We start from the raw sequence: 16,968 nt of genomic DNA, 5'->3' as shown, positions 1-16,968 counted from the left end.
AATAGGGGCTGATATCAGTCACATATTGTGTAATGTCTGGAGGTTATATCAGTACTGGAGCGTTATAAGAGGAGCTGATATCAGTCACATATGGTGTAATGTCTGGAGGTTATATCAGTACTGGAGAGTTATAATAGGGGCTGATATCAGTCACATATTGTGTAATGTCTGGAGGTTATATCAGTACTGGAGCGTTATAAGAGGAGCTGATATCAGTCACATATGGTGTAATGTCTGGAGGTTATATCAGTACTGGAGCGTTATAAGAGGAGCTGATATCAGTCACATATGGTGTAATGTCTGGAGGTTATATCAGTACTGGAGCGTTATAAGAGGCTGATATCAGTCACATATGATGTAATGTCTGGAGGTTATATCAGTACTGGAGCGTTATAAGAGGGGCTGATATCAGTCACATATGGTGTAATGTCTGGAGGTTATATCAGTGCTGAAGCGTTATAAGAGGGGCTGATTTCAGTCACACATGGTGTAATGTCTGGAGGTTATATCAGTACTGGAGTGTTATAAGAGGGGCTGATATCAGTCACATATTGTGTAATGTCTGGTGGTTATATCAGTACTGGAGTGTTATAAGAGGGGCTGATATCAGTCACATATTGTGTAATGTCTGGAGGTTATATCAGTACTGGAGCGTTATAAGAGGAGCTGATATCAGTCACATATGGTGTAATGTCTGGAGGTTATATCAGTACTGGAGCGTTATAAGAGGAGCTGATATCACTCACATATGATGTAGTGTCTGGAGGTTATATCAGTACTGGAGCGTTATAAGAGGAGCTGATATCAGTCACATATGATGTAATGTCTGGAGCTTATGTCAGTACTGGAGCGTTATAAGAGGGGCTGATATCAGTCACATATGGTGTAATGTCTGGGGGTTATATCAGTACTGGAGCGTTATAAGAGGCTGATATCAGTCACATATGGTGTAATGTCTGGACGTTATATCAGTACTGGAGCGTTATAAGAGGAGCTGATATCAGTCACATATGATGTAATGTCTGGAGGTTATATCAGTGCTGGAGAGTTATAAGAGGGGCTGATATCAGTCACATATGATGTAATGTCTGGAGGTTATATCAGTACTGGAGCGTTATAAGAGGGGCTGATATCAGTCACATATGATGTAATGTCTGGAGGTTATATCAGTACTGGAGCTTTATAAGAGGCTGATATCAGTCACATATGATGTAATCTCTGGGGGTTATATCAGTACTGGAGCGTTATAAGAGGGGCTGATATCAGTCACATATGGTGTAATGTCTGGAGGTTATATCAGTACTGGAGCGTTATAAGAGGGGCTGATATCAGTCACATATGATGTAATGTCTGGAGGTTATATCAGTACTGGAGCGTTATAAGAGGAGCTGATAACAGTCACATATGATGTATTGTCTGGAGGTTATATCAGTACTGGAGCATTATAAGAGGAGCTGATAACAGTCACATATGGTGTAATGTCTGGGGGTTATATCAGTACTGGAGCGCTATAAGAGGCTGATATCAGTCACATATGGTGTAATGTCTGGAGGTTATATCAGTACTGGAGCGTTATAAGAGGGGCTGATATCAGTCACATATGGTGTAATGTCTGGAGGTTATATCAGTACTTGGGCGTTATAAGAGGAGCTGATATCAGTCACATATGATGTAATGTCTGGAGGTTATATCAGTACTGGAGTGTTATAAGAGGAGCTGATATCAGTCACATATGGTGTAATGTCTGGAGGTTATATCAGTACTGGAGCGTTATAAGAGGAGCTGATATCACTCACATATGATGTAATGTCTGGAGGTTATATCAGTACTGGAGCGTTATAAGAGGAGCTGATATCAGTCACATATGATGTAATGTCTGGAGCTTATGTCAGTACTGGAGCGTTATAAGAGGGGCTGATATCAGTCACATATGGTGTAATGTCTGGGGGTTATATCAGTACTGGAGCGTTATAAGAGGCTGATATCAGTCACATATGGTGTAATGTCTGGAGGTTATATCAGTACTGGAGCGTTATAAGAGGAGCTGATATCAGTCACATATGATGTAATGTCTGGAGGTTATATCAGTGCTGGAGAGTTATAAGAGGGGCTGATATCAGTCACATATGATGTAATGTCTGGAGGTTATATCAGTACTGGAGCGTTATAAGAGCGGCTGATATCAGTCACATATGATGTAATGTCTGGAGGTTATATCAGTCATGGAGCGTTATAAGAGGGGCTGATATCAGTCACATATGGTGCAATGTCTGGAGGTTATATCAGTACTGGAGCGTTATAAGAGGCTGATATCAGTCACATATGGTGTAATGTCTGGAGGTTATATCAGTACTGGAGTGTTATAAGAGGAGCTGATATCAGTCACATATGGTGTAATGTCTGGAGGTTATATCAGTACTGGAGCGTTATAAGAGGGGCTGATATCAGTCACATATGATGTAATGTCTGGAGGTTATATCAGTACTGGAGTGTTATAAGGGGCTGATATCAGTCACATATTGTGTAATGTCTGGAGGTTATATCAGTACTGGAGCGTTATAAGAGGAGCTGATATCAGTCACATATGGTGTAATGTCTGGAGGTTATATCAGTACTGGAGCGTTATAAGAGGCTGATATCAGTCACATATGATGTAATGTCTGGAGGTTATATCAGTACTGGAGTGTTATAAGAGGGGCTGATATCAGTCACATATTGTGTAATGTCTGGAGGTTATATCAGTACTGGAGCGTTATAAGAGGAGCTGATATCAGTCACATATGATGTAATGTCTGGAGGTTATATCAGTACTGGAGCGTTATAAGAGGGGCTGATATCAGTCACATATGATGTAATGTCTGGAGGTTATATCAGCACTGGAGCGTTATAAGAGGCTGATATCAGTCACATATGGTGTAATGTCTGGAGGTTATATCAGTACTGGAGAGTTATAATAGGGGCTGATATCAGTCACATATTGTGTAATGTCTGGAGGTTATATCAGTACTGGAGCGTTATAAGAGGAGCTGATATCAGTCACATATGGTGTAATGTCTGGAGGTTATATCAGTACTGGAGCGTTATAAGAGGAGCTGATATCAGTCACATATGGTGTAATGTCTGGAGGTTATATCAGTACTGGAGCGTTATAAGAGGCTGATATCAGTCACATATGATGTAATGTCTGGAGGTTATATCAGTACTGGAGCGTTATAAGAGGGGCTGATATCAGTCACATATGGTGTAATGTCTGGAGGTTATATCAGTACTGGAGCGTTATAAGAGGCTGATTTCAGTCACACATGGTGTAATATCTGGAGGTTATATCAGTACTGGAGTGTTATAAGAGGGGCTGATATCAGTCACATATTGTGTAATGTCTGGAGGTTATATCAGTACTGGAGTGTTATAAGAGGGGCTGATATCAGTCACATATTGTGTAATGTCTGGAGGTTATATCAGTACTGGAGCGTTATAAGAGGAGCTGATATCAGTCACATATGATGTAATGTCTGGAGGTTATATCAGCACTGGAGCGTTATAAGAGGCTGATATCAGTCACATATGATGTAATGTCTGGAGGTTATATCAGTACTGGAGAGTTATAATAGGGGCTGATATCAGTCACATATGATGTAATGTCTGGAGGTTATTTCAGTACTGGAGCGTTATAAGAGGCTGATATCAGTCACATATGATGTAATGTCTGGAGGTTATATCAGTACTGGAGTGTTATAAGAGGCTGATATCAGTCACATATGGTGTAATGTCTGGAGGTAATATCAGTACTGGAGCGTTATAAGAGGAGCTGATATCAGTCACATATGGTGTAATGTCTGGAGGTTATATCAGTACTGGAGCGTTATAAGAGGGGCTGATATCAGTCACATATGGTGTCATGTCTGGAGGTTATATCAGTACTGGAGCGTTATAAGAGGGGCTGATATCAGTCACATATGGTGTCATGTCTGGAGGTTATATCAGTACTGGAGCGATATAAGAGGGGCTGATATCAGTCACATATGGTGTCATGTCTGGAGGTTATATCAGTACTGGAGCATTATAAGAGGGGCTGATATCAGTCACATATGGTGTCATGTCTGGAGGTTATATCAGTACTGGAGCGTTATAAGAGGAGCGGATATCAGTCACATATGGTGTAATGTCTGGAGGTTATATCAGTACTGGAGCGTTATAAGAGAGGCTGATATCAGTCACATATGATGTAATGTCTGGAGGTTATATCAGTACTGGAGCGTTATAAGAGGGGCTGATATCAGTCACATATGGTGTAATGTCTGGAGGTTATATCAGTACTGGAGCGTTATAAGAGGGGCTGATATCAGTCACATATGGTGTCATGTCTGGAGGTTATATCAGTACTGGAGCGTTATAAGAGGGGCTGATATCAGTCACATATGGTGTCATGTCTGGAGGTTATATCAGTACTGGAGCGTTATAAGAGGGGCTGATATCAGTCACATATGGTGTCATGTCTGGAGGTTATATCAGTACTGGAGCGATATAAGAGGGGCTGATATCAGTCACATATGGTGTCATGTCTGGAGGTTATATCAGTACTGGAGCGTTATAAGAGAGGCTGATATCAGTCACATATGATGTAATGTCTGGAGGTTATATCAGTACTGGAGCGTTATAAGAGGGGCTGATATCAGTCACATATGGTGTAATGTCTGGAGGTTATATCAGTACTGGAGCGTTATAAGAGGGGCTGATATCAGTCACATATGGTGTCATGTCTGGAGGTTATATCAGTACTGGAGCGTTATAAGAGGGGCTGATATCAGTCACATATGATGTAATGTCTGGAGGTTATATCAGTACTGGAGCGATATAAGAGGGGCTGATATCAGTCACATATGGTGTCATGTCTGGAGGTTATATCAGTGTAAGCCTTGAATATACGGTTATTCTCTTTCCGGTCCCGGTCTCCAGGCTGACGGCTCTTGCCTATACTGATACGCTGTCCAGCAGACGTGTGAGCAGGATTAGGTCAGGGCAGGTTTGATCATCTAGATATGAAGGAGAATGATGCTATTCACTGACAGGAAGCATAGCCGGCCGTCTTCTCGTGTGGAGGAGGATGTGTTTCTCTGTGTGGCCGGGAGGGAAAGGGTTCGGAGGCGAGTGTGAGCAGCTGCCAGAATCTTGGCACGGGATCCGCTGACATGTTACAGCAGTTTTTCTTCACATTTGTATCTGGATTTCAGATGTTTTGGTGAAGGAGGTATTCCTGTGATTTCTGCAAGATCAGAACACGTGTTACAACAAGATCCCCCTCTATCGCTGCTCTCCGTGATGTCCACGGCAGTGGAACAAGGCCGACTGAACATCTCCATACAGAGTACCAGGAGTGCGGGTTGCCGCGGGGCCCCTGTCCATTCTTACAGAAAGGGATACAATCCTTAAGTGTCATGGGGTCCGCAGAATCCTCATGGCATGTAGATTTTTACTTTTTTCACAAGATCCGGACGCAATTTTGTGTGACTCTTTGTAGCGATATTTATGAGGGATCAAGTTGAGGAGTGAACATCGAGCAAAGATTCCCCCGATCACTATCTGTCATGAGATCCTTCCCTCGTCCTCATCACTGAAGTTCATGTGAGTCCCGGCTCCTCGGGAGTGGAACAGATCAACATCGGGGCAACCTGGTGACCTAAGTGTCCTACGACCATGGCCTGCGCAGAGCCGAGAACAGCTAGGATCTGGTCACCGCGGGGAACCTTATTGAGGCAGAAATGTCTGTGTCATAGCAGATCCCAAAGAAAATTAGTGCTGCTCAGCAGATCCCAGGAAACATGAGTGGAGATGAGGAGATCTCATGTTAAAACAAAACAGAAGATCTTACAAGATTTCACAGAACACAGAGAAGGGTCCGTGACTTCCATGGAAGGAGCAAAGTGAAGGGGAGTCCTTGTATAACAACCCCTCAGCTCAGCGGATCCTCTTCAAGGATGGTTCCTCATACAGTGATATGTTTTTCCTTCTCTGGAGCAGATTTTGAAGAGTTTTTCCTGAAGGGTGTTGCTGCCTTTTGATTGGACAGAGTCTAGTTTGGAGCAGATCCCATGAGGAGCCACCACACAGAAGTGACAGCATTGAAGAGGAAAAGCTGCTCAGAAGATGGCCCGTATCCCCAGGAGAGCGCTGCACAGTAGACGGCAGCGGAAAGCAGATTTTCAGTCTTGTATAGAGAAGATTGTGCACAGTCTTAGGCTGTGGACACAAGTGAAGTAGTTCCATGGATTTCCTGAGAGCTGGGCTGCAGGCGGGACAGCCGGGTGCAGATTGTGGCCCCCGTGTCGGCTCCTGGCTCACACCATCCTGTGCGAGTCCAGTCTGTACTACATTGTATTGGGTCGGCATCCCTGGCGGTGCGATATTTTGGGTACAGTTTAGGAGCGCTGATATTCACCACATGTGGAGTTGGCCTTCATAAGACTTTGGCGTCTTTCACACATAAACGCTGGGAGATCCTGAGTGTCAGTCTCTTCGGTGTCCTTGCACCGTGTCCTTGCACCCAGACGCTTGCTGTCCTCCCTCGTTAGTCTGGGACACATGCGGGAAGCTGTGACTGTGGACGAGCCGCTCACACCTTCCAGGTAATTTGTAACAAATGGCGGAAACACAAGTTGTGAATGGAGGCGGCGGAGCGGAAGCAAAGTTTTCTATTTCTAATTTGTTAATTCAATTTCACTGCATTTTTTATAATTTCTTGTCGCTCATTAAGGGTGAGAATTTCTACACAAAAACGATTAGTCGCTGTTTAGTAAAAAGGTACGAAGAGACAGCAAGGATATCGGGGAAGGAGCGGGGCGGCCAAGTGCAAAGAAAGTGTGGCTGAAGAACGTCTGATGCAGCTGAGAGCGGACAGCTAATAATCCATCCTCCACCAATTCACTTCATATTACAAGGTGGCCGTTCACTAAGCTGCTAAATGGATCATCCCTCTTCAAACGTCCTAGAGACGAGGGCCACAGTGGGGAGGACGCCGGGGCCACAGTGTGGAGGACGCCGGGGCCACAGTGGGAAGGAAGCCGGGGCCACAGTGAGGAGGACGCCGGGGCCACAGTGCGGAGGACGCCGGGGCCACAGTGAGGAGGACGCCGGGGCCACAGTGAGGAGGACGCCGGGGCCCCAGTGCGGAGGACGCCGGGGCCACAGTGAGGAGGACGCCGGGGCCACAGTGAGGAGGACGCCGGGGCCACAGTGAGGAGGACGCCGGGGCCCCAGTGAGGAGGACGCCGGGGCCACAGTGCAGAGGACGCCGGGGCCACAGTGAGGAGGACGCCGGGGCCACAGTGCGGAGGACGCCGGGGCCACAGTGAGGAGGACGCCGGGGCCACAGTGAGGAGGACGCCGGGGCCACAGTGGGGAGGACGCCGGGACCACAGTGGGGACGACACAGGGGCCACAGTGGGGAGGATGCCGGGGCCACAGTAGGGAGGACGCCGGGGCCACAGTGGGGAGCACGCCGGGGCCACAGTGGGGAGCACGCCGGGGCCACAGTGGGGAGGACGCCGGGGCCACAGTGGGGAGAATGTCGGGGCCACAGTGGGGAGGACGCCGGGGCCACAGTGGGGAGGACGCCGGGGCCACAGTGCGCAGGATGCCGGGGCCACAGTAGGGAAGAAGCCAGGGCCACAGTGGGGAGGACGCTGGGGCCACAGTGGGGAGGATGCCGGGGCCACAGTAGGGAGGACGCCGGGGCCACAGTGGGGAGCACGCCGGGGCCACAGTGGGGAGGACGCCGGGGCCACAGTGGGGAGAACGTCGGGGCCACAGTGGGGAGGACGCCGGGGCCACAGTGGGGAGAATGTCGGGGCCACAGTGGGGAGGACGCCGGGGCCACAGTGGGGAGGACGCCGGGGCCACAGTGCGCAGGATGCCGGGGCCACAGTAGGGAAGAAGCCAGGGCCACAGTGGGGAGGACGCTGGGGCCACAGTGGGGAGGATGCCGGGGCCACAGTAGGGAGGACGCCGGGGCCACAGTGGGGAGCACGCCGGGGCCACAGTGGGGAGGACGCCGGGGCCACAGTGGGGAGAACGTCGGGGCCACAGTGGGGAGGACGCCGGGGCCACAGTGGGGAGGACGCCGGGGCCACAGTGCGCAGGATGCCGGGGCCACAGTAGGGAAGAAGCCAGGGCCACAGTGGGGAGGACGCTGGGGCCACAATGCGCAGGATGCCGGGGCCACAGTGGGGAGGACGCCGGGGCCACAGTGGGGAGGATGCCGGGGCCACAGTAGGGAAGACACCGGGGCCACAGTGGGGAGGACACCGGGGCCACAGTGCGGAGGACCCCGGGGCCACAGTGGGGAGGACGCCAGGGCCACAGAGGGGAGGACGCCGGGGCCACAGCGGGGAGGACGCCGGGGCCACAGCGCGCAGGATGCCGGGGCCACAGTGCGCAGGACGCCGGGGCCATAGTGGGGAGGACGCCGGGGCCACAGTGGGGAGGACGCCGGGGCCACAGTGCGCAGGATGCCGGGGCCACAGTAGGGAAGACGCCGGGGCCACAGTGAGGAGGACGCTGGGGCCACAATTGCCTGGCGGTGACACCTTGTAGGTGTGATGGCAGCTGCACCATTGCTTACACAAGCACTTCTATCTTGGGGTTGCTCCTATTTTACGCTTGCCAATGTTTCTCAGTATTCCTCCTGGACAGCGCTGGATACTTTCATATCTCGCCGTACCTCCTTCAGAGGCCACGTCTCTCCGCGCACATTGTCTTCTGTTTGGAATTTGCCTCCACTATTGTGCGTTTAGCTGCGGGGGCACAAGAAGCCTTCGGGAATCGCTGGTTTCTGGGAGGTTTCGGCGGGGTCCAGATTATTTACCGGCCGCTCAGAGTCTGGGACCCTCGGTCATTCCAGGAGACTTAGGCCGAGTTCACGTGTCCAGTAATCGTCTATGTGAGATGGATCCAGCAGCAATACATGTGCAGACTCATCTACCTGGCTAAAAATGTCTTGTAACTGGATGACTTTTTGTTGTTGTTTTTTTCTTTTACAATTAAGTCTATGTAAGAAGGATCCATTAAATAGCCATCCATTTCTCTTTTTTAAGTGTCTTTTGGTTTTATTTTGCTCATTGGATCAGTTTCAAATACGTAATTACTGCACATGTGAACTTAGTCTTAGGGCTCATTCAGACATCAGTGATTTTTATCAGCGATTGGTCAACGTCAAGTTTTTACCATCTGAGTTTAATTAGTTTTTCTCATATGAAAATAAAAAACTGATGGAAGTTTCTCCAGCTTTTCCTATCAAGCAGTCTGTGACAAACTAACAAAAGAGCTCATAGAAAGTATGCCGTGTTACTTCATAGATTGTAAGCTCTTGTGCTCAGTGTCCTCTCCTGTTTCTACATGTTCCCCTGAATTGTACTCGGCTACAGACTATGTGGAGGTGAGATATATAGCGGGTGAAATAAGTATTGGACACGTCACCAATGTTCTCAGTAAATCTACTGGTAAAGGTGCTATTGACATGAAATTCTCCCCAGATCTCAGTAACAACCCGTCCGATCCACACAGGGAGGAAATCCCCATAGATCCATAAATGATGAGTAATAATGAGAGATGACACCGGGAGAGGTACTGATCACGTTACTGACATGTAATTGATACTTTGTATAAAAGCCTTTGCTGGTGATGAAGCTCCACGATTCCTCCTGTATGGAGAAACTAGTCGCAGGCATTGCTCAGCTGTGATTTTAGCCCATTCTTCCACACAAACACTCGTCACATCCTGAAGCTTCCATGGGATACTTCTATGATCTCTGAGCTTTAGTTCCTTCCATACATTTTAAAGTATGTCTCTTGTGTGGCCCCTTGGTAATGAGACTCCTTTTTATTGGCCTTCAACCAGCTGATATTATTGGTCACTAAGTGTCAGGATTACTCTCTAATTGCTGATAGCTCTCAGCCGGTGTCAGCACTTTCCAGTGCTTTTTGCTCCTCTTTCTCTTCACGTGTTCCCCTGCATCATTTCTCATTATTACATATAATTTATGGATCTATGGTGATTTCCTCCCTGTGTGGATCGGACGGGTTGTTACCGAGATCTGGGGAGAATTTTATGTAAATAGCACCTTTACCAGTAGATTTACTTGGTGACGTGTTCAATCTTTATTTCACCCGCTGTATGTATGTAAATATATATACAGGTGCTTCTCACAAAATTAGAATATTATCAAAAGTTAATTTATTTCAGCTCTTCAATTCAAAAAGTGAATGTAACATCCCTTGCGGCGTGCTTGCATAGTGCACCACCTCCTACTATGCAAGACCGCAATCTTACCTGTCAGTCCAGCCTACAAACCTTGCTCCAGTTCATGCTATGTGCATGTCTCCTGACTGACTGTTTAGGGGGGCGGCCCGGTTACTTCCTGATTCTTGTGGCTGCTGTGGGCGCACCACAGACTATTGCTGTGAGTCACTGGATATTTAAACCACCCAGTAGGAGGTGCCTGAGCAACACCTTCACTCAGTTAGTCTTTGCTACTGAATTGCCAGGTCCTGTCCTGTTTCTAGTCTGTCTCCGCCATTCTGGGGGCTGCATTCCCAGACCTGTTATCTCTGACTTCTAGTCTGTTCCCGCCACTCTGGGGGCTGTATACCCAGGCTCGTTCTTGTATCTCATTGCAGTAGCAGTTCCTGTCTGAACTGTATCCTAGCCTGTTACCTGTTTGTCTCTATGTCCGTACCTTCCCCTTTCCTGCAGTATCTGAACCTGCACCTAACTCCAACTCGTTGTCTCTGTACTTCTGTTTGTGAGTTTTGTGTCCACTCGCTACTTCATGTGAAGTACCTTGTGTGCATCTGGTTCTGCTTGTCCCTTTTCCCTTCCTCCGTATCTTCCTCCTGTGTTCTAGCCATCTTCCTGCATTTTCCTGTCTGTTCCATGTGAACAGAGCCCTCTCCACTCTGCCTTGCCCACCGCTCCGGCGGTTTCGCTCCGCTCTGCCTTGTCCACCGCACCTGCGGTTTCGCTCTGCTCTGCCTTGTCCACCGCACCTGCGGTTCGCTCTGCTCAGCCTTGTCCACCGCACCTGCGGTTTCGCTCTGCTCAGCCTTGTCCACCGCACCTGCGGTTTCGCTCTGCTCAGCCTTGTCCACTGCACCTGCGGTTTCGCTCTGCTCAGCCTTGTCCACCGCACCTGCGGTTTCGCTCTGCTCAGCCTTGTCCACCGCACCTGCGGTTTCGCTCTGCTCAGCCTTGTCCACCGCACCTGCGGTTTCGCTCTGCTCAGCCTTGTCCACCGCACCTGCGGTTTCGCTCTGCTCAGCCTTGTCCACCGCACCTGCGGTTTCGCTCTGCTCAGCCTTGTCCACCGCACCTGCGGTTTCGCTCTACTCAGCCTTGTCCACCGCACCTGCGGTTTCGCTCTGCTCAGCCTTGTCCACCGCACCTGCGGTTTCGCTCTGCTCTGCCTTGTCCACCGCACCTGCGGTTTCGCTCTGCTCAGCCTTGTCCACCGCACCTGCGGTTTCGCTTTATTCTGCTTGTCTACCGCATCTGCGGCTCTGAACCCGTCTCCCAGTCTGTACTGGACCCTATCCAGCCTGCGCTCCAACCTGCTAGTACCTCCCTGTCTGCACTCCAGCCGTCTTGCCAGTGCCCACCTGTCTGCATACCAGCCGTACTTGCCAATACTAACCTGCCTGTTCCTGCATTCCCCGGTGTGGGTCAACAACTGTGACCGGGGTCTGACCTGGAGTCGCACCTGGTCCCTCAGCTCGGTTCCTCCTTGGTCCACGGAGTCGACTAAGCCGCCGTGTGACCTTGGTCGGATCGGGTTGATACTTAGTTACACCCCTCCAGGCACTCTCCGGTTCATGGTACAGTGGGATCACTAATCACGCTCACGCCAGTCAGTCCGGGCGCGAGCATAACAGTGAAACTCCTATATTATATAGAGTCATTACACACAGAGGGATCTATTTCACGTGTTTATTTCTGTTATTGTTGATGATTATGGCTTACAGCCAATGAAAACACAAAAGTCATTATCTCAATAAATTAGAATAATTAACAAAAAACACCTGCAAAGGCTTCCGAAGCATTTAAAAAGGTCCCTTAGTCTGTTAGTAGGCTCCACAATCATGGGGAAGACTGCTGACTTGACAGATGTCCAGAAGGCAGTCACTGACACACTCCACAAGGTCCCAGAGTCTGGAGGAAGAGTGGAGAGGCCACAATCCAAGCTGCTGGAGGTCTAGTGTGAAGTCTCCACAATCAGTGATGGTTTGGGGGGCCATGTCATCTGCTGGTTTAGGTCCACTGTGTTTTATCAAGACCAAAGTCAGCGCCGCCGTCTACTAGGACATTTTACAGCACTTCATGCTTCCCTCTGCCGACAAGCTTTATGGAGATGGAAATGTCATTCTCCAGCAGGACTTGGCCCCTGTCCACACGGCCAGAAGTACCAACACCTGGTTTACACACAACAGTATCACTGTGCTTGATTGTCAGCAAACTCGCCTGACCTTAACCCCATAGAGAATCTATTACAGAGAATCTATGGGGTATTGTCAAGAGGAAGATGAGACCCCAGAGCCAGCAATGCAGACGAGCTGAAGGCTGCTATCAAAGCCACCTGGGCTTCCATAACCCCTCAGCAGTGCCACAGGCTGATCCCTCCATGCCACAGGCTGATCCCTCCATGCCACAGGCTGATCACTCCATGCCACAGGCTGATCCCTCCATGCCACAGGCTGATCCCCTCCATGCCACAGGCTGATCCCTCCATGCCACAGGCTGATCCCCTCCATGCCACAGGCTGATCCCCTCCATGCCACAGGCTGATCCCTCCATGACACAGGCTGATCCCTCCATGACACAGGCTGATCCCTCCATGCCACAGGCTGATCCCTCCATGCCACAGGCTGATCCCTCCATGCCACATTGCCGCATTGATGCAGTAATTGATGCAGAAGGAGCCGACCAAGTATTGAGGCATTTACTGAACAGATATTTCGGATTTTAAAAACATTTTTCAAGCTGTTGTTATAAAGTATTCTAATTTACTGAGATAATGACTTTTGTGTTTTCATTGGCTGTAAGCCATAATCATCAACATTAACAGAAATAAACCCGTGAAATAGATCCCTCTGTGTGTAATGACTATATAATAGATCCCTCTGTGTGTAATGACTATATAATAGATCCCTCTGTGTGTAATGACTCTATATAACAGATCCCTGTGTGTAATGACTCTATATAATAGATCCCTCTGTGTGTAATGACTCTATATAATAGATCCCTCTGTGTGTAATGACTCTATATAATAGATCCCTCTGTGTGTAATGACTCTATATAATAGATCCCTCTGTGTGTAATGACTCTATATAATAGATCCCTCTGTGTGTAATGACTCTATATAATAGATCCTCTGTGTGTAATGACTCTATATAATAGATCGCTCTGTGTGTAATGACTATATATAATAGATCGCTCTGCGTGTAATGACTCTATATAATAGATCCCTCTGTGTGTAATGACTCTATATAATAGATCCCTCTGTGTGTAATGACTCTATATAATAGATCCCTCTGTGTGTAATGACTCTATATAATAGATCGCTCTGCGTGTAATGACTCTATATAATAGATCCCTCTGTGTGTAATGACTCTATATAATAGATCCCTCTGTGTGTAATGACTCTATATAATAGATCCCTCTGTGTGTAATGACTCTATATAATAGATCCCTCTGTGTGTAATGACTCTATATAATAGATCCCTCTGTGTGTAATGACTCTATATAATAGATCCCTCTGTGTGTAATGACTATATAATAGATCGCTCTGTGTGTAATGACTCTATATAATAGATCGCTCTGCGTGTAATGACTCTATATAATAGATCCCTCTGTGTGTAATGACTATATAATAGATCCCTCTGTGTGTAATGACTCTATATAATAGATCCCTCTGTGTGTAATGACTCTATATAATAGATCCCTCTGTGTGTAATGTCTCTATATAATAGATCCCTCTGTGTGTAATGACTGTATATAATAGATCCCTCTGCGTGTAATGACTCTATATAATAGATCGCTCTGTGTGTAATGACTCTATATAATAGATCGCTCTGCGTGTAATGACTCTATATAATAGATCCCTCTGTGTGTAATGACTCTATATAATAGATCCCTCTGTGTGTAATGACTCTATATAATAGATCCCTCTGCGTGTAATGACTCTATATAATAGATCCCTGTGTGTAATGACTATATAATAGATCCCTCTGCGTGTAATGACTCTGTATAATAGATCCCTCTGTGTGTAATGGCTCTATATAATAGATCCCTCTGTGTGTAATGACTCTATATAATAGATCCCTGTGTGTAATGACTATATAATAGATCCCTCTGCGTGTAATGACTCTGTATAATAGATCCCTCTGTGTGTAATGACTCTATATAATAGATCCCTCTGTGTGTAATGACTCTATATAATAGATCGCTCTGTGTGTAATGACTCTATATAATAGATCCCTCTGTGTGTAATGACTCTATATAATAGATCCCTCTGTGTGTAATGGCTCTATATAATAGATCCCTCTGTGTGTAATGACTCTATATAATAGATCACTCTGTGTGTAATGACTCTATATAATAGATCCCTCTGTGTGTAATGACTCTATATAATAGATCCCTCTGTGTGTAATGACTCTATATAATAGATCCCTCTGCGTGTAATGACTCTATATAATAGATAGCTCTGTGTGTAATGACTCTATATAATAGATCCCTCTGTGTGTAATGACTCTATATAATTGATCCCTCTGTGTAATGACTCTATATAATAGATCGCTCTGTGTGTAATGACTATATAATAGATCGCTCTGTGTGTAATGACTATATAATAGATCCCTCTGTGTGTAATGACTCTATATAATAGATCCCTCTGTGTGTAATGACTCTATATAATAGATCGCTCTGTGTGTAATGACTCTATATAATAGATCGCTCTGTGTGTAATGACTCTATATAATAGATCCCTCTGTGTGTAATGACTCTATATAATAGATCCCTCTGTGTGTAATGACTCTATATAATAGATCGCTCTGTGTGTAATGACTCTATATAATAGATCGCTCTGTGTGTAATGACTCTATATAATAGATCCCTCTGTGTGTAATCACTCTATATAATAGATCCCTCTGCGTGTAATGACTCTATATAATAGATCCCTCTGTGTGTAATGGCTCTATATAATAGATCCCTCTGCGTGTAATGACTCTATATAATAGATCCCTCTGTGTGTAATGGCTCTATATAATAGATCCCTCTGTGTGTAATGACTCTATATAATAGATCCCTCTGTGTGTAATGACTCTATATAATAGATCCCTCTGTGTGTAATGACTCTATATAATAGATCCCTCTGTGTGTAATGACTCTATATAATAGATCCCTCTGTGTGTAATGACTCTATATAATAGATCCCTCTGTGTGTAATGACTCTATATAATAGATCCCTCTGTGTGTAATGACTCTATATAATATAGGAGCTTCACTTTTTGCATTGGAGAACTGAAATAAATTAACTTTTTGATGATATTCTAATTTTGTGAGAAGCACCTGTATTTTCTATATGTCCTTCCACTGGCAGACACAGACTGAAAAGGGCTCCTGTGTAAGAACAATATATCGGCCCTTTGCAGCCCAAGAGTTCCTAAAAATGCTAAATTGTACCTGCTTTGGAGGTAGAAATGGGCCCCCCTTACCTCTTGGGTCCCTGTGCGACCGCACAGGTTGCCCCAATGATATGTCCGCCCCTGCGTCCCTCCCATTTTGATGTGTACGGCACACTTTAGATGCATCATCCTTGTCTGGGTGTCGGCATTCTGGCATAAGAGAAGTTCTACGTTATGGCTCATGTCATATTTATGTCATAATTTGCAACTTTTTATTTTTTTGCTATTCAACCTTTTCTTTAAAAAAAAATAAATGGGTGGATCTTACCAAAAAAAGGGTCTGATAGATTTGGCATAACTGACCCCAGAAAGTGGGCTGAATCATGGTGCAGATCCGGGGCTGGGGACGAGCTGCACACTTCTTCTCTATGCGCCTTGTTCTGCAGGACGCGGGCGCCTCTTAATTACTGACACATATCTGACTCTAGCGCACTCGCTTAGTACAAAGACTCACACAAAGAAGGTTGTCCCAGACCTCCCTGGTACAAGACCCTCTGTACACACACTCCTTCACAGTAAACCATCATTTGTCACCCACCTGGTTTGTAGGTTAGTCCTGGGGGAAAGAGGAATCCCTGCTGGGCTGCAGCCGCCGCGGCCAACGTCCGCTGGTCGTGTGAGAAGATGGGGATCATGAGAGGAGGCATGTGACCTTGGACCTGCCGAACACAAGACTCTGATCAGACAATGCACAAATCCATCCTGGCAGATGCTTATTCACAGATCACATAAGCTGCGAGCGGCTGAGATTCCTGACACATCACATATGAAATCAGCCAATATATTGTACTGCAGCACCAGGGCCAGGGCGCTGCACACAGGACCAGGGCGCTGCACGCAGGACCAGGGCGCTGCACGCAGGACCAGGGCGCTGCACGCAGGACCAGGGCGCTGCACCAGGGCCAGGGTGCTGCACGCAGGACCAGGTTGAAACACCAGGGCGCTGCACGCAGGCCAAGGCGCTACACGCAGGACCAGGTCGCTACACCAGGGCCAGGGCGCTGCACGCAGGACCAGGGCGGTGCACGCAGGACCAGGGCGGTGCACACAGGACAAGGGCGGTGCACCAGGACCAGGACGGTGCACACACGACCAGGGTGGTGCACCAGGACCAGGGCGCTGCACACAGGACAAGGGAGGTGCACACAGGACCAGGGCGCTGCACACAGGACCAGTGCGGTGCACCACGACCAGGGCGGTGCACACAGGACAAGGGCCGTGGACCAGGTCAGTGCACGC

At 47.4% G+C, this 16,968-nt stretch overlaps 1 protein-coding gene across 2 annotated transcripts in view; it reads right to left on the bottom strand.

Moving 5' to 3' along the window:
* The window catches only part of LOC141174229 (transcription factor Sox-6), a 185,761-nt gene extending 169,374 nt beyond the window's left edge, over positions 1-16,387 (bottom strand). For both annotated transcript variants that reach the window (XM_073659052.1, XM_073659053.1), the window contains exon 1: positions 16,268-16,387. In XM_073659052.1, coding sequence (XP_073515153.1) covers positions 16,268-16,376 — 109 coding nt within the window. In that variant the 5' untranslated portion in view covers positions 16,377-16,387. The remainder of the gene's footprint in view (positions 1-16,267) is intronic.
* Between the last annotated feature and the right edge of the window lie 581 nt (positions 16,388-16,968).

The sequence above is a fragment of the Phyllobates terribilis genome, unplaced genomic scaffold (assembly GCF_046119375.1).
Source record: "Phyllobates terribilis strain yellow unplaced genomic scaffold, ASM4611937v1 Scaffold_13__5_contigs__length_258822181, whole genome shotgun sequence".
Taxonomy (NCBI): Eukaryota; Metazoa; Chordata; class Amphibia; order Anura; family Dendrobatidae; genus Phyllobates; species Phyllobates terribilis.
This window is presented reverse-complemented; position numbering and strand designations above follow the sequence as displayed.